Genomic DNA, 20,167 nt, shown 5'->3' with positions numbered 1-20,167 from the left:
TCCCATTTTAAACCAAAATGTGTGAACAGTTTGTAGAGTATGGTACACAAAATAAAAATATCCAAATTTAACCAATAAAACAAATATACAGATTAAATTAAAAGGAAAGAGGAAAACAGTGCATAAATTTTCTTTGTAAATTACATTTTACATGGAGGACACTGGTCTCAGTGAATAAGTTTTAGAGTGCTGAAATTATTTTTGATAAAAGTAAATAAAATTATAAACCAGAAAACTGAAATAAAAGTAATGCTGTTGATATAATTTTGGTGCACATTTGGCAGCTGTACCAGTGGTCTAGTGGTTAGCATATTGACTTAATTATTATAAAGGTCCTAAGTTTAATCCCAACCACTACCATGAATCTCAAAATAAAAAAATCTTTCAGTATAAACATAACCAGCCACTTAAAGATGAGACTACAGCAAGTGCTTAAACCATGTACATTTAATGTGCATCAGACAGTGGGGAATGCACAGTGAGAATTATACTGCGGATTAAATTTTAACACAGTTTTAGTACAAATCAACCAGCATCATAAACCTTTAGAGAATTTTTATGGAGCCATTAGTAATTTTTCTCAATACCTGTTACTCCTTCATTGTGATTCACTTCAAACACCAGACTACTGTTTCAAGATAACCTCTGCAGATATCAGTAGGTCTTGACAACATGGGCATGTGGTTCCACTGACAACTAAAACCTAAACGAAGGTAATAACATATTCTTATATGGTCTACCATCCATCGAATTACCTGTGGATTTTAAATGTTAGGCCAGATTTGTCAAGGACTATCTACAGAAAGTGTTATTTGTTTTACATTATTCTTGCCAGTAATGCATTGTAACTAAAAATGTATATAGTGCTGTTGAAAAGTTGCAGTTACGTCCAATTAGAAAGCAGTCTAACAGAGTATGCTGTCATAATATTACTTCTACAAGACCTTACCCAACATCCTCCACTGACAGCCAAGCACATTTTAAACAGCAGCCCACAAAGCTAATGATACTTGTCATACGCACACACCAAGTTACATTTATAAATTATACTTCTATAGCTCATTAAATATCTGAACTCACGTTCGTCTTTACACATCTACTGCTCACAAGATGCATGAAAATTTTGGGACATACTGTTTGCTAAGTTTCCTGCTAACTGAAATACAAAGTATACAAAAATAAATGTACAGATTGCAGTTCTCTGATATTTTCTAAAGTTTTAATGAAGAACAATTTTTATTTTTAAACTGAAGAATCACTATTAGAATTTTCATGAACAGATACAAGGAAACAATGAAGTTGTATGTGCTGTTTTGAGAAGACTACAGAAATTTATTAAATGACAGTCAATGCACCCTCAAATTGTGTAATCGTCTTTAGAAAAGATCTGCATCGCTATCAACACAGAGTGTATAAGAAAGCCTTCTGACTAATTCTGTAACTTGCATGTTGTTTTGAAAAACACTGTTCAAACTCTTATCTGAAAATGAATGTCTGATTTTGTCTCTTCATAGTACACCAATCACATCCAGTAATGGTTTCACTAATGAACACAAATGTTTATCACTAACCATTCCATGTTAAAACACCCTTATGAATGATGTAATGAGAAGAAACAAATTAGCACAATGCTTTTGACATTATGCTGTTTGGGCTGTAGTGATGAATTACTTCTTTTGAAGATGTGTTCATCATTAACAGAATTATGCTCAATTATTCACTTGTCTACTGTGAACATCCTAAATGTAATTCTTCAATGCGAAGTATGAGAGGTGTTTTCCATTAATACTTTTAGAGAAAATGATAATGTACATAATACAGAAAATTATTTGAAGGTTTGCACATACAAATCATACAACATCTAAAAAGAACTTAAGTGCCATGTAATTAAGAATGAAAATTTAACAGTGATTCATGGAACAGAGTGATGCTATAACAATTTGTGTATAAAATAAATACTGTAAATACCCTTCGAACCATGGAAAAGATAAAGACAAAATGTTCATGACATCAGTTCCATTACATATTAAAATTTGTTCAATGAACATACTTCACTTTGTCATCGATGTCTTGCTTTTTTATTTGCATTTTTCTTTGTGCCTGAACGATGCATAGTTTTGCTTTCTTTGCTGGCTGTCTCTTTGGTAGGAGTTGCTGGTCTGTCCATGCTTGAGCTGCCATTGAGTGCCGGTCCTGGGGTAGAGTTATTGCTTCCATTTGTAGCAAGATGATGAACACTTATAACATTATTTTTCCCTGATTCCTTCCCTATATTGTTGTCTTCACTTCCACTATTTCCAGTCTGAGATTCTGTTTCACTGTTTCTTTCTAGAGAAAAATATCATCATTAATAAAATAGTTATAAAATGTCCTTCAGAAATCAACACAGATGCTGGTGTATAAGTATTCACAAAGAGGGCAAATGATAAAAGGCATATCTGATATGTTTATTGCGTATAGTTTACATGCTGAAATACATCATACTTTTAATAGAGGCTGAGCTCTTGAGTATAATATTTTATCAGTTTACATAGAGTTACAGTTTTGAAACAGACAGTGACACTCTACTTTACAGCTGCATATACCAGGCGATTCAAAAAGGACTTTACAATTTTGAAAGTTTATAGAAATTTATTCAGAAGGCTTACAGAATCGGTTGAGGTGTCATTTCATAGCAAAACAAATCAAGTTTGACTCACGTTGTGCTGTAGTACCGAATGGCTCAAAAATTTTCTCATACCACAGTTAAACGAAGATGATCAAAAAGGACGCATTCACTTCCAGCAAGACAGCGCACCACCTCACTACCTCACAGAAGTCCGGGATTTCCTCAATAACCGTTTCCCAGGTCGGTGGATTGGTCGAACAGGGTCGATAGCATGGCCACCTCGTTCTCCAGATTTGACACCTCTCGATTTTTTCTTATGGGGTTTCATTAAAGATCGTGTGTATGTTCCACCCTTACCTGCCAATTTCACTGAGCTCAAGGCTCGAATCACCGCCGCAGTTGCAGAAGTGACACCGGATAAGCTGGATCGTGTTTGGCAAGAAATTGATTTCAGGTGGGATGTCTGCCGTATTACCAATGGCAATCACATCGAACCAAAATGACTGTTTGAGGTAAAACTTGATTTGTTTTGCTACAAAATGACACCTCAACCGATTCTGTAAGCCTTCTGAATAAATTTCTATACACTTTCAAAGTTGTAAAGTCCTTTTTGAATCACCCTGTATTATACTTGTGACAGACCCCAGTAATTAGAACATTACCTGTCAACTACCCTCATCAAGTTCTATCCCTCTGCACAAGTTTCTATCATGGTATGTATCATATACATTTTCTGTAGTGTCTGTTCAAATTATACTGTTTGTATCAAGTAACCACCCACACTAAACACATTCAAAATGTGTTTTGGCTACATGTGCCATCCTCTATATATTCCTGCATGAATTAACCTGCAGAAATAAAGTGAGGATGTTTCATGTTGCTGGAATGACAAAAATAAGTGTGGATGGTCACTTATACAAACACTGTAAATTCAGCCATGATATTTATGAATGTTATATATTTATATGGTCAGAAGACTTTTTGTCAGGAAACAGATTTATATGGTTAACATATTTCTGAAGGAGAAAGTAGTAAACAACTGGTTCTACTAAGGCGTGCTGTAAAGGAATGCCTTCCCTATTCTTTTCTAAGAAACAAACATAGCAGTGTGAACTAAACTGCACTCATTCAAATGGACTTCCCTACACTGTAAAAATGAAGGGAACATATTTGAAGTGTTCATCCTGACATGACATTGCAAGGCCCCACACAAGCACACGAATAATGATTGAGATTTACCACCTTGGACTAACCACCACATAGTCCAGACCTAACTCCATCTGAGAGGACATCACTTCTTGTCAGACAGGTCAAGGCAGCAGTAAAGATGTGGTTCTGTCAACAAAACTAACCGGTTTAATGTGATACATTCATGAAACTACCTGATGTTGGTGGAAGTGTGTGGACCCCAGTAGCGATTATGTCAAGATGTAATTGTGTAAAAAACAGTAGGGTTCAAGAAAAGAACCCATTTTGTTTCAATGAAGTATGGGGGAGGCATTACATTTCAGCATGTCCTTTTCATGTACTGTGAGTGACAATCTGATATTATTACCTTTGTCCTGTGTTTGGTCCACCAGCCCACTTACAGCCTGCAAGATAAAATAGGAGGAAAAAACCTAAGCTTATATCCACAGTTCAGAGCTTTCTATTATTTATTTTATTCAATTTACATGTTACACTAATGTTTCTGGGGATCCACAAAACCAAAGAACTGACTATGTTGAACTTACAGCCATTGATGTAATGGAAGATTTTGAAAACAGTCTCTCTGCCTCCTTAAACTTCCTGTTACGCTTATCTGCCTTGCTGTTTGTATTTTTGTTGCTTGCTAAGTAGCGATCCCATCCTCGGATAATGTTTCCATACAGCTGAGTATCTTCTAAGTAACTTCCTTCAAAAGCATATATTTGTCTTTCTAGATTAGCTAATGTATCCTGAAACAAGACAGACAGTGGTAACAAGCCAAGACTCCATATTCAATCAATTTCATCAATTCATTTCTAAAACACTCTTTTGAAGATGCTTTCACTTCGATGTGCGTAACACAAGCACAAAATATTTAGTATACAATTCATAAAAGTAAAATGAAAATATAAAGTCGGAAGCATCATACGCTACAGTATTATTCTAATGAACGGCATTAATATGCATATTACTGTCATGTACCGTTAAGCAGATAATTTAAAGGCAACCTAATTAACAACAACTTTATCAAATGCTTCCTAAAATGCTGTGTTAACTCCTACTCATGACAGTCATTACAGATACTATATTAATTGTGTAATTGTATCGGAACCATACCGCAATTTCTGCTTTTCTTTTCACTAATTCAGCCAATTCCGCTCTAGTATCCACAGTTGTTTGATTCTTTGACGCCATTTTCAGCTCTGTCATTGTTTTTCAGCATGCAGATACAGTAACATACAAGGCTGCCAACTACATACGATCAACATAACTATTGGATGCATTCACAGATGAACTACATGTGTATTGAGCTTGCGTTGTGCATGTGATTATGGGGATCTGAAAGAAGTGATGTGTGATTACATATGCATTCACTGTTATAAACTGAGGTGAAATAAGAAGGAATAAAATGACATCGAAAGAAAGATATGTGCCAAGAGTTACACAAGTATGGATACATGACTAAAAATCAATGACATAGTTAATTAGCCGTATTGACACGAAACTCGTAGGCTCGAAGAGTCTAATTTCCATCTTGTACTTAATTTGTACTTTTTATTGACATTTTGAAATTGTTTTTATTATTTGTTGTATTATTACCGTGTCGCTGATTTTGATTATGTGACACGATAATACAATACGCACGAGTATGCATCTTCTGTAATACTCCCAGCATTCAGGGGCTATATAGACTCCATAACTGGCCAGAACGTATTTGCCATGAGAAAATATCTGTGTCGTTGATACAGACCGAACAGTGGGGTGAAGTCTCTTTGGCCATGAGCTGTGTTTCAATCACGTTTATTTACATAGTTTTCTTGGCTGGCATATAAAAATATATATTTATACATCTTGCAGTTGGTATCATACTAAAAAGGGAGACAGGAAAAATACATTTATCAGAACAGATGCCATCTCTTCTAATAAGCAATGAAAAAGTACAGGATCCAGGAACAGTGGCTAATGCCTTCAATAAAAGCTTAAATTTATATCAAACAGGGACAGGAGATGTTGTTTCATTTTTAAAAACTGCATTTCCTGAAAATTTTCTGGTCTTATTATTCCAACCACTGAAACTGAGGTGAAAAGTGTAATACAAACTAGACGGCTTAACAAACCCCGAAGGTTCATCACCGAACTAACCAAAGCCCTCCACCGGACCCTGTACTGGGCCAACAAAATCCAGTCTCCTTCATCTCCTATCTCCCATAGATCCCGCCTTACATTATCCTCCCATCTACGTCTAGGTCTCCCCAGCGGTCTCTTCCCCTCAGGTTTCCCAACCGGTACCCGGTGCACACCCCTTGTCCCATCCATGCGCGCTACATGCCCCGCCCATCTCATTCTTCTCGACTTAATCACCCTGACAATACTAGGGAGGAGTATAAATTTTTAAGTTCGTCATTATGTAATTTTCTCCATGTCCCATCGTCTTCTCTCCTAGGCCAAAATATCCTCCTCAACACCTTATTCTCAAACACCTGAAATCTGTGTTCCTCCCTCTGAGTGAGAGACCATGTTTCGCATCCATACAAAACAACAGGTCCAATTATTGTTTTGTATACTTTAATTTTCAAGTTCTTAGAAATCAGACTGGAAAACAAAATATTTTGAACTGAGAAGTAAGAAGCATTTCTGGAATTTAGTCTCCTCCTAACTTCCTCATGAGTGTCATTTTGATTTGTTATTGTTGTTCCCAAATATTTGAACTTTGTATCACTTTCAAAGGATTTATTAACCATCATAAGATAATTCTGCCCGCCTGTCTGCTGACGAGATACTAACATGTACTTAGTTTATTCTGAATTTACTTCTAGCCCCACCTGTCTACTGGCCTCTAGTAAAACTTCTGCGTTCCTCTTTATTGTATCCATATCGTCCCAAAATAAATTAACATCATCAGCATATGCCAATAGCTGATGTGTCCCGTTCAATTGCAAACCCTCCTGCCTATCTTGGACTTTCCTGATAGCATATTCTAGCGCAACATTAAAGAGCAAGGGAGACAAAGCATCTCCTTGTTTTAGACCAGTGGTATTCAACCTGGGGTACGCGTACCCCCAGGGGTACGCGAAGACATCTTAGGGGGTACATAAAAGTAAAGTAAAGTTTGTCCCACTATACGCCATGTAGGCGTTTGGGGTGAGTGGAGGTATAGCTCCTCTCTTCCTTGACCTCGGCACTAGATGGGGGTGAGTGGTCAGTATCACGCCCCTGCCGGCTTTACCCCCGGGAAAGGACCCCGATACCCATTGTAGAGGAGGCTGGGTGGGCCCCAGAGCCAGTCTGGACGCAGAGGCTAGAGGAAAAATCCTCTGCCCCCGTCGGGAATCGAACCCCAGTCGTCCAGCCCATAGCTAGTCACTATACTGACTGAGCTATCCCGGCTCATCTTAAGGGGTACGTGAAATTTAAAAAGAAAAAATATATATATTATTTTATGATAAACACCAAATAATCAGTAATGTAATTTATTTAATTTATTTTAGATGTAGATTATATACTATGTATAACTTGAATTATACACCAACAACTTTGGGGGTACAAAGTTGAAGAGAAATTATTAAAAAAGGTTGAATACCACTGTTCTAGACCTTGATGAAGAATGACTCAGATACTCAAATTTTGCTACAGGTTTCATTTAAGCACATTTTTGTTAGACTCACTAGCTTCTTTGGTACACCAAATTCAATAAGAATATTATATAGCACTTCTCTCTTCACAGAGTCATAGGCTTTTTTGAAATCTATAAATAATTGATGTACAGTTCCACTAAACTCCCACTTTTTCTCTAGTATCTGACAAATACAAAATATCTGATCACTTGTTAATCTGTTTCATCTGAACCCACACTGACGATCCCCAATAATTTTATTCACATGTGGAGTTAATCTTGCCAAAAGGATATTTCATAGAATTTTGTACGAGGTTGATAGCAGATAAATTGCTGGGTAATTACCACACTCAGTCTTGCCCCCCTTCTTATGAATAGGAATAATTATGGATTCCTTCCGCTGCTGTGGCATCTCTTCCTTATCCCAAATTAACAGTATAAGTTTATGGATCCTCATATGCAACCCTTTGCCTCCTGCTTTAATTAATTCTGCTGGAATCTGATCAATACCTGGAGATTTATAACTTTTCAACTTCCCAATGGCTAGTTCAACTTCATCTAAACTAGGTTTTGGCACTAACAGTTCAGCTGTATGCATTTTAATCTGTCTAATATCACCAGTCTCATGAACATTTAAGAGCTCGCTAAAGAAATTTTTCCACCTATTCACAATTTTTATTGGATCTGCAAGCACATTGCCACTATCATCCTTTACCAAATTAGTCTGAGGTTGATATCTATTCTTAAAGTTATTAATGCCTCTGTACAGGTCTCTGATATTTTTTCGTTATTATTTGTCTCAAGTTCAACAATTTTGGCCTTCAGGTATTCCCTTTTCTTAATCCTAAAGGTTGTACTAACTTCACGTCTCACATTACATAGGTTATCCGCATTTGTTTTGTTTGGGTCCTGCAACCATTGACATTTTGTTTGCTTCCTTCGATCTATTGATTTTGAACATTCCTCATCAAGCCACGGTTTAGTTTGCTTTCACCTGTAGTATCCTAGTTTCTCCTTGGCTGAAATTTTGATGCAGTTTCTGAAATTTTCCCACTCCCTGTTGATGTCCACACTTTCATTATCTTCATTTGTCTCTAAAACTTGAAAACTATTTGAAATTTCAACTTGATATTGTTCCTTTGCCTCTCCCTCACTTACTTTTTTCAAATCAAATCAAATCTTTCTCTGTCAAAATTTTGTTTAGTTCGTCTTCTTACTGAAAGCATCTCCCTCACTTCGCTACCACCAGATAATGACCAGTGTCACAATCTGCTCCTCTGAATGATCTCACACCAATTACATTTGTCTGCCTTCTCTTATCTACTAGCACATGATCTGTTTGATTGTGTGTTCTGCCATCTGGAAAAGTTGAAGTGTATTTATGAACATCACGGTGTGGAAATTTAGTACTTTTTACAATTAAATCTTTTGACGTAGCAAAGGTTACTGCTCTAACACCATTATCATTACTAAGTGCATGGAGACTCTCGCTGCCTATTGTGGGTTTGAAGATATCCTCCCTCCCAATTTTTGCATTGAAATCTCCTAGCAGAATTTTCATTTGACACTTGCCAAATGTATCAAATACTGATTCCAATTCTTCATAAAAGCTATCCTTGTTATCATTGCTTTTGTCCTCAGTTGGGGCATGAACATTAAGGACAATGATGTCTCACCAACGTCCTTCCAAAATTATGTAAGACAACCTGTCACTAATAAATTCTACTGTCTTCACTGCTGCCCTAATTCTGCTATGAACAAAAAACCCGTCCCTAACTGATGACTGTCATTCCCCTCTCCATAGAAAAATGTGAAATTGTCCACTGGGATAGTGCCCTCCCCTCCTATCACACCTGCACTGCCACTAAATCTAACTTATAATTCTCTAATTCTGTACTCACTGATTTCAATGCCCCAGCCTTATAGAGACTCCTAATATTCCAAGTTCCAAATCTCATATCCTTTTTCAATTACCATGATCATGCCAAAGAGTCCGTCCTGTTCCGAGGCTTAGTTTATGTGTTCATAACAATGCTTTTATTATGGCGAAAGGTTGTTAACCTTATGCCCAACCCCCAAGCTGGAGGACCACCCCTCGATTGCTGTCCACGACTGCTTATTCAATATATTCGCAGCTAACCTGGAGGCCGTCCCTCTATCCGCAACCTGAGGATGTGCCATGCGGTGGAACAAGGGGGCCCCCACCATACATGGAAAAGTGTAATACAGTCCCTCAAATCAAAAAACTCATCGGGTTTTGATGAAATAACAAGTAAAATTTTAAAAGCTTGTTCAGCTTTAATTGGTTGTCCATTAACCCACATTTGTAATCACTCATTATACACAGGCATTTTCCCAGACCACCTTAAAATATCAGTAGTACGACCGCTGTACAAGAAAGGGGACAAAACTAGTATGACAAATTACAGGTCAATTTCACTTTTAACTACTTTTTCTAAAGTGCTTGAGAAGATTATGTACAATAGATTAAGTCATCATATGCATACTAACAACATATTGGTCCTGGAACAATTTGGCTTCAGGAAAGGTGTATCCACTGAAGATGCGGCATTCAAACTAACACACAATGTGCTTAAATGTATTAACCAAAAAATGCATGTTGGAGGAATTTTCTGTGATTTAGCAAGAGCTTATGACTGTGTAAATCATGAAATTTTGTTGGATAAATTGCATTTTTATGGCATTCAAGGAATAGCAGCGCAATGGTTCAGATCCTATTTAACAGATAGAAAACAAAAGGTTGAAGTAAAAGCACCTAAAAACAAACAAAATTTTTTCTCAAACTGGGGAACAATAAAACTTGGAATTCCCCAAAGGTCAATTTTAGGGCCCTTGCTTTTTATAATATACATAAATGACCTTCCTCCAACAATAAAAACAATAAATAATTTAACAGAACCCATAATATTTGCTGATGACACAAGTGTCAGTATTTCTAATAAAAAGTTTGACGATATCTGTTCAACATCAAACATAGTTGTGTCTCATATGAGTAAGTAGTTTACTGCTAACAAGCTGGCCCTAAATCTAGATAAAACGAATATAATTAAATGTACATATAACAAATAACTCACCACAATATGCCTTAAGTATTAGCTATAATGGGATGTAATATACAAGTGTCATTAAATACAAAATTCCTGGGTTTTCAAATTGATAATCACCTAAATTGGACATATCGTATTGATAAACTGATACCTAAGTTAAGTGGAACATGTTACACAGTTTGATCTCTGTTGCATGTCAGCAACACTGACACACTCAGATCAGTATATTTTGCCTATTTTCATGCTATATTGAAGTATGGAATAATTTTTGGGGGTAATTCATCAAACAGTAAAAAGATATTCACTTTAAAAAATAAAATTATTTGATTATTGGATGGTGTAAAACCTAGAAATTCATGTAGAAGTCTATTTAAGAGGTTAGAGATCTTAGCTGTTCCTTGTGAATACATATTCTCGTTAGTGAACTTTATTGTAAATAAGTAAGAACTCTTTCAAACTAATTCTGCTGTACACAATGTCAACACAAGGGAAAGAAATCAGCTTCATAGACTAGTTGCCCTCTCATGCTGTCAGAAAAGTGCATGTTATGCAGGAATCAAAATTTTGAACAGTCTACCTTCAAGTCTCACCCGTCTTGTAAATAAGAAGAAGCAATTTAAGGTAGCATTAAAAAGATACTTAATTACACACTCCTTTTACTCTGTCAGTGAATTTATGTTGTTTACAAATAAGTGATAAATTATCTTGTGTGTGTAATGGGTAGATCTAGTTGTAACTTATCATTTCTTTAGGTGAACCCTTTGTTTGTTTTATGTGAAATTTATATAATAGTATGAATTGTACTTTATAATATGTATTACAGTATATTATTATTATGACTTTTTCCACATCCTATTGTCATCTGACTATCTTATGGATCCATGGAATGTAATAAAATATGTATGTATGTATGTGCAGACTTCTGTTATATATTTTCAGCTGCATGAATGTCTCATGTTTTTATCACTTCTAATACTGCACTATAACAGAAGTGGTATAGTTTTTTATTCCTCTGATCACATTTTGTTTTCATATTTTTCAGTTGGATGCAGTAGAATTAGATAAAGAAATTGTCAGCATTCTAAAAAACCAAGTTATAAATGTTACTAAATTTATGACAATTGGATTTCTCAGTAGATGGGATCCAGAAGTTGATGTATTATTGAGATTAATTATTTGGAAGGTTTGTATAAGATCCAGCTGAATTGCTGTTTCAAGTAGAAGTAGTAAAAATTTAATTTTCTTTTATACCTCTGAGGTATAGATATATATTCTCACCAATACTATTCATTTTTCTTTACAGCTTTCTGTGAATAAAATATGTGGTACCTTTGGTCAGCAGTTGTTGAGTGTCAGATATGGAAGAGAATTTAACAAAAATAAAGCATACCTTCTTGCTGTTCTAACAATTGGATCTAAGTATTTGAAGCAGCGTTCTCATGAAATAGCAAGTGCTACAAGAAATCCTAGTATGTCTGAGAAGGTAAGTATTCAATAAAATCTTCTTGGGCGATCAGCCGCATCAAATGGTTAAACAATGAAACCGACGTTTCAGGGACTGTCTGTTCCCATCATCGGGGTTCTGATGGGGACAGATAGTCCCTGAAACATCAGTTTTATTGTTTAACCATTTGACGTGGCTGATCGCCCGAGAAGATTTCATTGAGTTATGTCACCGTGAAAGCTCCAAAGGTAAGTATTATCTCTGTATTGGGACATTCCACAGAAAATCAACACAGCTGAAAGAAAAATTTATATCCCACAATCTCAAACTGTGATTATGTTTGGTATATAGATGTTCTAAAAAAGCTGTATACACACTGCTGACATATGTAATATACATTTCTTTGTCACTGTAGGTGGACTAGTGGTTAGTGTGCTCGCCACTGGATCCATGGTTTGCGGGTTCAAACCCTGCCGAGATCAATGGATTTTTAAGGATAATAAAAATCCATAGCACAACTTCCTTCAGAGGGGAAATAAAGCCGGCGGTCCCATGTCATAAATTCACTGCATGTAAAAGGACCATAAAAGCATGAAACGAGATATTTCGTAAGCAAAACTCAGCAGCCATTTCTCACCCATGTCTCCCCTGATTTTCTGCTAGATGACTGTTGCAGACAAATCAGGATTGCATAGAAATTGTGCAAAGGCAGTGGGCTTGTCACTCACTGCTCATAAATACACACTTCAAATACAAAGAAACCTCCCACATGGGAGGAGGCCAAGGCTTGACTTGAGGTTGTTGCACCATTAAAAAAAAAGTATACATATTTTTAGGACACTGTACATAACTTTCCTATAGCCAAACATCTTTCCCTAACATTTTGAAATGTGTGTTTTCTTTAAATATAGGGTGTTTAGAGTGTATATACATATACACACACACAATTGAAATAGAGGTAATTATATTACATTAGAAGTCTAATGGAACAGTGGTAAATATCCTGCACAATAGTATCATGTCTTTTGGAAATGAGTGATTAATATTTTTTGTCAATTTGTATCTCCATTGCTACTACCTGTCCTCTTGCTGCTGATATCATCATATAGCAATAGAACTGTACATAAATTACACATGTATCATGAAAGAATATTTTCATAAAACTAGTTTTCAGAGATTCACTGATATAATAACTTCCATCTACTAAGTGTGCCTGCCATCTTAAGTATTGCCTAGTTTCTTGCTATCACTGTACCATTTTCCTGATATTCATTCAGTGTACAATGCATAGTATATACTTGCACACCAGATTGACGTCTGTAAATGAAGTGTGCCATTTTAATGTAATCTGTAAGGGTAAACTTGCTTGTTCTTGCTATAATGTATTTTGTTTTATTGTTTACAGGTAAAATTACTGTTTCAGTGGGCAGATAAAACTATTCAAGTGGCAAGTTTGGTAAATTTATTGATGTTTCTGTCAGAAGGCAAACACCCAACTTTAGCAGATCGAATTCTTGGACTTCAACCTGTTTCTTTAGCACCTTCAGGTCAGAGTCGTACTGTGGGTTATAGTTATATGACACGAGAACTTCTGTGGCATGGATTCATTGTAAGTACTGTATGAAATAGATTTTTGGTCTCTGAGTGTTTTGGATGTGCAGTGTATTTCAGATAGCTTGTTAAGTTGTTTCCTCATTCCAGTTCATAAAATGTGGCTGTTCAGTTTGTTTCCCACTACCTTACATCATAAATGTTGGATGTCCCCATGAGTAATGTACTGATGCTTACTAAGGAGTTTTGCTCCAACCTGCTGGTTGCAGTCCAACTGCTATTAGTAGAAGGAGGGGGAACATAAAGATTTAGTCAACAACATGGATTGTTTGCTGCACAGTAACACAGTGCCTCACCTTAACGAAAGTCACATCAGTGATTTAATCCAACATATTTTGAACGAGAATATGATGGGTTGTTTTGTTAGAGGGCTGTTTGTTTCTTCACCCATACCTGCACTTATTGACAGAGCTCAACTACTTAGCTACAGCATCGCATAATTTTTATCTAAAAACTTTGTGCCATTCTTGATTGTCTAATCTCAGAGGAAGTATTTTTCTGGATAGAAACTACATCAATGTTATATAACACATCAATAAATGTTGATACAATGAAAAACGAAGAAATGATAAGAAAATTAAGAAATTAAAAATTAGTAATTGAATTAAGAGTTTATAACATACACCTGATGACGGCTCTATGAAAGCCGAAACATGTCGAGAATGTTCCATATGTAAATCGAGTACTCGATACGGAACAAAGGATAATATTTTAACCATCTAATTATCTTATATTACTTTATTGTGATTGACGGACAATTTTAATATATTTTAATACTATTTAAATAAAATCACAATATGACGCACCTACAATATCTTAGAAACTTATATGCTTTTCCTGTATTCTGTTTTTGTTGTTGTTGTTGTTGTTGTTTTGTTTATTATTTAATTACACTGTTTTAAGCTGCATGAATTACTGACAAGTGGAAAGTAGCAGGATCATTATGAAACATGAGTGCAAAAACAGTCATTTTTTAAAGTAGGCCTGCTGTCTTGATTTGGCATGGATAAACTGGAGAAATTGTTGTGAAGTTCCAGTAAGGCCTCATTGAAGACACTGTACAAGCACTTCCAAAAGATTTAAAAAAAAATGAATTCATGTAGAGTAGGATTTTTCTCCATTCAGCTAAATTTATCTAGTATTCCATATTTTTGACATAACCATATTCACTTTAATTTAAAATAATTTAAAATGACATCTCTTTTATATTTCAGGAGCTTCTTATTTTTGCTGTGCCACTTGTCAATTACCACGCTTTGAAACGAAGAGCAAGTAATTTATTTTTATGGCGAAAGAAAGACAATGACAATAGAGGTGTAACTTTTACTAAATGTGCAGAATGTAATGAGACACCAGTTCTTCCACATCATATGGGATGTAGTCATATATTTTGCTTCTACTGCATTAAGGTAAGAATTTCTTTCTTTGTGCATGTAACTGTTTTTCACACATTTACTTTTCTGTCTGTTCTTTGCTTGTTTTGCCATATGTATGTGGTAGCTTCAGATGTTTTGACACAGGGGTCATATCTCAGATCTGGCAGCAATAAGAAGTCCATAGAATCAACTATATTCCAGATATGGTTGTTCAGCATCCACACACTTATGTCACCAGGCCACTGTAAACACGTTCATTTAACGGTGTGTGATATTTTTGTGGTGCTTTGTTCATACTTCCATGTCCAACTTGGTTAGATAACTTATTCTGAGAAGACAGAAAAGTCTGTCAGAATGTGCTTTGAGCACACAGTATTATCTTCTGTTGCTAAATGGTGCATACAGATACCTTTTGCATTTTGATGAACCTTCTAGTAATTTCTTTACTATGTAATATTGAAAAATTTTAGTATACTGCAAAAATAAAATTGAGGTTGTCAGACCAGTTCAGTAACAAAAATGCACATTTTAAAGACCAGAACTGTCCAGTGATTGAGGTTAGGTTTCTAAAGGACCCAACAGAACAGGTGCCCCCCTTCTGTACACCTGAGGATGAAGACAGGTGTGGTTTTAGAATACCAGATGATTGATAAAGTTGATAAACTCAGTAATCCAGACTTTCATCATCATCATCCTTTTCAAGTGATCTTCATGTCTGTCAATAACAATGGTGGCATCAAGATGGAGGATTGTTAATTTCTGGGAATTATGCATATAATGCCTGCTTCCTTTGCCTGTGACAGTCTTTAAGTGAAATCTGTAGCAGTTATATTGATAACCTTATTACTAATCCTCATGTAGTTGTCACATTGTTTGTGCATCAGCATTTTGGCATGTTGGGCTGGTATAGGTACGCATCTTCAGATCTTCACTGTACATCATGTGACAAATGCTAACTCAAATTCTGACATACGCTATATTTGTCTACTTTGTGGGTGTGAGTGTACTGCCTCCTTCATCCATCTCACATTGTCCTTATTGTGTGATGATGCAGGTTGTCTGGCCATCTGGTGATTCACAACTATTTTGTGTGTATGATACAACTGAGACACTTTGAATCAGAACATGGCTTGTTTGCCATACATCATCCAAAAAATCTTCATTGTTTCTGGTGTCAAAATTTGGTGTTTGCCAACTACCACGTTGGCTTTCCTCCCTTCAGAACCTCTGCACTGGTCTAAAGGCAGGTGATTACAGTAACGTTTGTCCTTAAACTTTTTGACATGCTATGTTTACTTACTGTAATTTTAAATCACTCCATTGTAAGTAATTTATTTAGGATGAATGTCCAACACTTTGAAATTTTGTTGTGCAGTGACACATAGCATTTTAAAGATTCTTATGCTGATCTTCATTAAAGCACTTGGTATAGAAATATAATGGTCACAATGTGTGTTGTGCATTAAGCAACTAAGAGCCCATTGGTGATTTGATTAACTGCAACCATTGTAATAACATTGTGGTCGAGTAGAGTTACATTCAGAAATGAAGATTTGGAATAAGGCATAGGTCGAAGGAAAACCGAAAGAAGACAATAGTGATATGGTATGTAAAACATGACACAATTACTACTTCAAAAACCTGCTGTATTATGAAATAAATATTGATGTTTTCAAGTAAACTGCAACAGGGTGTTTAGGAGAATATTTTGACCTGAGAGGGATGAAGTAACAGGAGGTTGGAGAAATTTGCATGAGAAGCTTCATAATTTGTACTTTTCACCACATATGAATATATGAATGATGAAAGAGGCATGTAGCTTGCATGGAGGATATGAGAAATGCACACAAAATTATGTTTTGAGAGCCTGAAGGGAAGGGACTACTTGGAAAACTGGGCATAGATTTGAGGATAATATTAAAATGGATCTTAGGAGAAATAGGATTTAGGACTGTAGATTGGATTCTTGTAGCTCAGGATAGGGACTGGTGGCAGGCTCCTATGAACACAGCAATGAATGTTTGGGTCACATAGAAGCATGAACAATGATAAGTCTCTCATCTTTTGATGTTGGCGCCAACAAACCGGAATCACTATTGTCAGTCCAATTCTTTGGTCTGGTATGGCTGCCATGAATGTGTCTCATCTTCAAATATGATTGGATGTCCATTGGCTTTATACTTTCTTAGTGCAGTCAGGTACGATACGCGCATAGATCATATATATCGTGCCTTTCAGTGAGCACCCTTCTGATTGTTCTGGTCTTCTTCCACCTAAAACCAAGGTCCCTAACAATTCTTCTGAGACTTCAACAACTTCCTTTAAAATCAATGCTCTCTTAGAGCTTTACAGGTAATTTAGCAATTGTCAGAACAGTTCCCTCCTGTGCATAGAAATTATGGATGGTGCGCCAAACAACATATATATCAAAGTCATCTATTTCAGTTATTAGCTTAGGGATGTCGTGCTTCTTGCCAGGCGTTCCAAATGAAGTGCCTTGTTCCTCGTATTCTTCTCGCTCTTTCTGGATCCTTCTAATTGTTCTTTCAGACACTCCAATAACTTCTGACACTCTTTTCTGCACTTTTTGTATTTCTTTATAAAGTATACTGGCGAAGTCACTTTATCTTTACTTCTTGCCTCTCTTTTCATAAAATTTCAAATGTTCGTGACAATTTCTCGGCTCTGACTGCGTAATGTTTTGGAACCTAACTTGGAACGAACAGGTGGTATGTTGTTAACTCAGCACAGTCACAAGACAACGATATTAGGCTTCCACACTGCTGCACTGACACAGACTGTACTGACTGACAGAAACAAGTGGCAATTTTAATTGCTTCCTTTCCTCCCCACTCTACTTTTTATCTTCTTTGAGCGGTCCGCTTACTGGGCTCTCCCTACAAGGTCAGCGGCCTTAATCGCTGAATCGAGTTATAGCACTGTGTAGTCTGGTATAAGTTTTCCAGTGTTTCTGAAATGCTGGTTGCTATATTAAGCATAGATATGGATATTGTTATTCATTCATCTTTGTTACATGTAATTGTTTTGTAATTATAATGATAGTTTGTATCTGATATGTTCTTTGATGACAGGCAAACCACCTTGCAGATGAAAAGTATGAATGCCCACTTTGTGGATTTACTGCTGATGATGCTACATCTGTTATACCTCTTCATTTGTAAAACTGAGCAATAAATGGTGATTGGTTGAGTACATATATCCTGTTTTAGAAATATAATTTAAAATTTATAAGTATATTTGAACGATGACCAGATTAATGAGAGAAATCGGAAGTGTATAAAACCCCAACTACATGGAAATTGGGCTGTTAGGCCATGTTATGTCCCTTTAAGTTGTAGGTTTCCACATCCTTCTCCTGACCTCACAGATTGTATATTGAAAATTTGATATTTTTCCTTTTATTTTGATACTGTATCAATTTGTAACACTTTTTCTGCTATCATATGATACTTACAGATCTCATAATCTGTTAATCCAGAGTTTGACTGTATATAGTGTCAGTGATGACAGTGAGGTGGAACATCATATTTATTGAATAAAAATTTACTTGGATATTATCCATCGTCTAGTAATAAAACGTAAAAAACGTAAAACGACGTTTCGGAGATGGGGCTCTATCTCCGTCTTCAGGTTCCTACTCAGTTGGGCCCACTCCGGAGATAGGGATTAGCTCTATCTAGTGGGCCCAACTGAGTAGGAACCTGAAGACGGAGATAGAGCCCCATCTCCGAAACGTCGTTTCACGTTTTTTACGTTTTATTACTAGACGATGGATAATATCCAAGTAAATTTTTATTCAATTGACTCTTCACCATCGTCAAGAAGTTTTAGATTTGATATCATATTTATTGTCTTTTGGGCTTTAAGAACCCTTGGTAAATGTTCCCACTGTCATAATAGGAGCATTGTGATAACAGACCATACAGTATACAGATATTTACATACATATATGTATATACAGTGACAGTTGAGGGGTTGAGAACCAAGAATGTGTATGTAACCTTTTTTTTAAAAAAATGTTGTGAACCTCACAGTTTGTTTGTTTGGTGGCAAAAAAATGGAACTGTATTTCCAGCCACTGCTGCTGTCTGATGGAATAGTGTGTGTTCAGAACAAGAATTGGAAGAATGGGTAGTGAAGATGTAATCAAAAGTAAGTACACTGCAGTTCTGTTTTATTCCTAGTGGGTGAAGCTCAGTCATATGTATGCACATGAACTCTTTATGAGTCCCTTTAATACACTTTTTGAACAAACACGAATATAATTGATATCTAATCCTTTAAATATTGGGACAGCGTAATTAAAAGATGGCCTATTAAAGAAGCCAGGTGTTATCCGGCATTAGCGACAATGGGGCCAGTTCCATCACCACGAATCTTCCGAATTTTAACTGCAGAAGAATATGATATTCATTGAAGTTTACATCACCCCAAAAGAAGACAGCTTCAAATGAAACTGCGTGTCATTCAGGTCAATGTCCGTTGCAACTCATCTCTTATCCAAAGGAAGAAGAAAGGACAGCATCTGGTACGTGTACCAGAAGTGAGAAATTCATATGAAAATTAATACTTAAAATCTGAAGAGAATAATTGACTGGGAGATATTAACATATGACAATATCAATACGAATACGTAATCTGCGTAAATCAGAGAGAGGACTCTGGTTTATTGACAGCTGCAGCGGAAGAAGTCAACTGCGAAGACATTAATACTAATACAGGCTTACTATTCAATAATTTTTTCTCCTTGACTGTAAACAGTTGTTAAAAATGGTAGGTATGTGTATTGAATTGTCAGGCAAATGTGGTTCTTGCTGAAGGAAAGTCAAAGGTGTGATGTGTGATGATTGTGACTGGTGGTTCCATTGGGAATGTGCCAATACCACTAAGAGTGATGCAGATGCTGACAAGCCTTGGTATTGTATTGTGTGTCAGCAAGTTAGGAAGTGTAAGGTACAGGAGGAAACCATTTTGAGTCTGCAGAGGGAGCTGGCTTTGGCTCATAATGAGATTGCTTTTTTGAAAACTGCAAAAGCTCCAGTTGTAGTTGTATCAGTAACTGTTCATCCTCTTTGTGGACTGATGTTAAAGCCAGAGGCCAACGCAGAATCAAAAGTCTTTCCTCCATAAATGATCAACATGTGAATGTAAAACTGACCAACAAGTTTGAGTCTCTAAATATGTTGGAGCCAAAAATTGTTGCTCAGTTGAAGAAAAGTAAGAAGGTTCTGCTTCTAG

At 36.2% G+C, this 20,167-nt stretch overlaps 2 protein-coding genes across 4 annotated transcripts; one reads left to right on the top strand and one right to left on the bottom strand.

The window, feature by feature from the left end:
• Positions 1-1,862: 1,862 nt before the first annotated feature.
• Positions 1,863-5,064, bottom strand: Eaf6 (chromatin modification-related protein EAF6/MEAF6). Its single transcript, XM_022075151.2, has 4 exons — positions 4,913-5,064; positions 4,342-4,545; positions 4,164-4,200; positions 1,863-2,328 (listed from the first exon to the last, which is right to left on the bottom strand). Exons 1-4 carry the CDS (start codon positions 5,003-5,005, stop codon positions 2,060-2,062), a joined length of 603 nt encoding a protein of 200 aa, XP_021930843.1. The 5' UTR covers positions 5,006-5,064; the 3' UTR covers positions 1,863-2,059.
• Positions 5,065-5,069: 5 nt separating this feature from the next.
• Positions 5,070-18,125, top strand: Pex2 (peroxisomal biogenesis factor 2). Of its 3 annotated transcripts, none has more exons than XM_022075131.2 (6): positions 5,070-5,243; positions 11,520-11,660; positions 11,781-11,960; positions 13,327-13,530; positions 14,747-14,941; positions 18,001-18,125. In XM_022075131.2, the coding sequence occupies exons 1-6, from the start codon at positions 5,205-5,207 to the stop codon at positions 18,088-18,090; spliced, it is 849 nt and encodes a 282-aa protein (XP_021930823.1). In that variant the 5' UTR covers positions 5,070-5,204; the 3' UTR covers positions 18,091-18,125. The 3 variants fall into 3 exon arrangements, with proteins under 3 accessions (XP_021930823.1, XP_021930830.1, XP_087205769.1); XM_087349643.1 differs by lacking the exon at positions 5,070-5,243 and adding an exon at positions 11,361-11,381; XM_022075138.2 differs by lacking the exon at positions 11,520-11,660.
• Positions 18,126-20,167: the final 2,042 nt, after the last annotated feature.

Source organism: Zootermopsis nevadensis, unplaced genomic scaffold, assembly GCF_977971745.1.
Source record: "Zootermopsis nevadensis isolate Lab colony 2312 unplaced genomic scaffold, Znev_1.0 Znev_ptg000016l, whole genome shotgun sequence".
NCBI lineage: Eukaryota > Metazoa > Arthropoda > Insecta > Blattodea > Termopsidae > Zootermopsis > Zootermopsis nevadensis.
The sequence above is the reverse complement of the archived record's forward strand: the minus strand, read 5'-3'. Positions and strand labels throughout refer to the sequence as shown.

Coding starts and splice junctions, on each gene's coding strand:
- Eaf6 (XM_022075151.2), bottom strand. CDS start 5,005: ATGACAGAGCTGAAAATGGCGTCAAAGAATCAAACAACTGTGGATACT. Junction 4,201..4,341: donor CTTCCATTACATCAATGGCT/GTAAGTTCAACA, acceptor TTTATCTTGCAG/GCTGTAAGTGGGCTGGTGGA. Junction 2,329..4,163: donor GGACCAAACACAGGACAAAG/GTAATAATATCA, acceptor ATTTTTCTCTAG/AAAGAAACAGTGAAACAGAA.
- Pex2 (XM_022075131.2), top strand. CDS start 5,205: ATGACATCGAAAGAAAGATATGTGCCAAGAGTTACACAA. Junction 13,531..14,746: donor TTCTGTGGCATGGATTCATT/GTAAGTACTGTA, acceptor TTTATATTTCAG/GAGCTTCTTATTTTTGCTGT. Junction 14,942..18,000: donor TTTGCTTCTACTGCATTAAG/GTAAGAATTTCT, acceptor CTTTGATGACAG/GCAAACCACCTTGCAGATGA.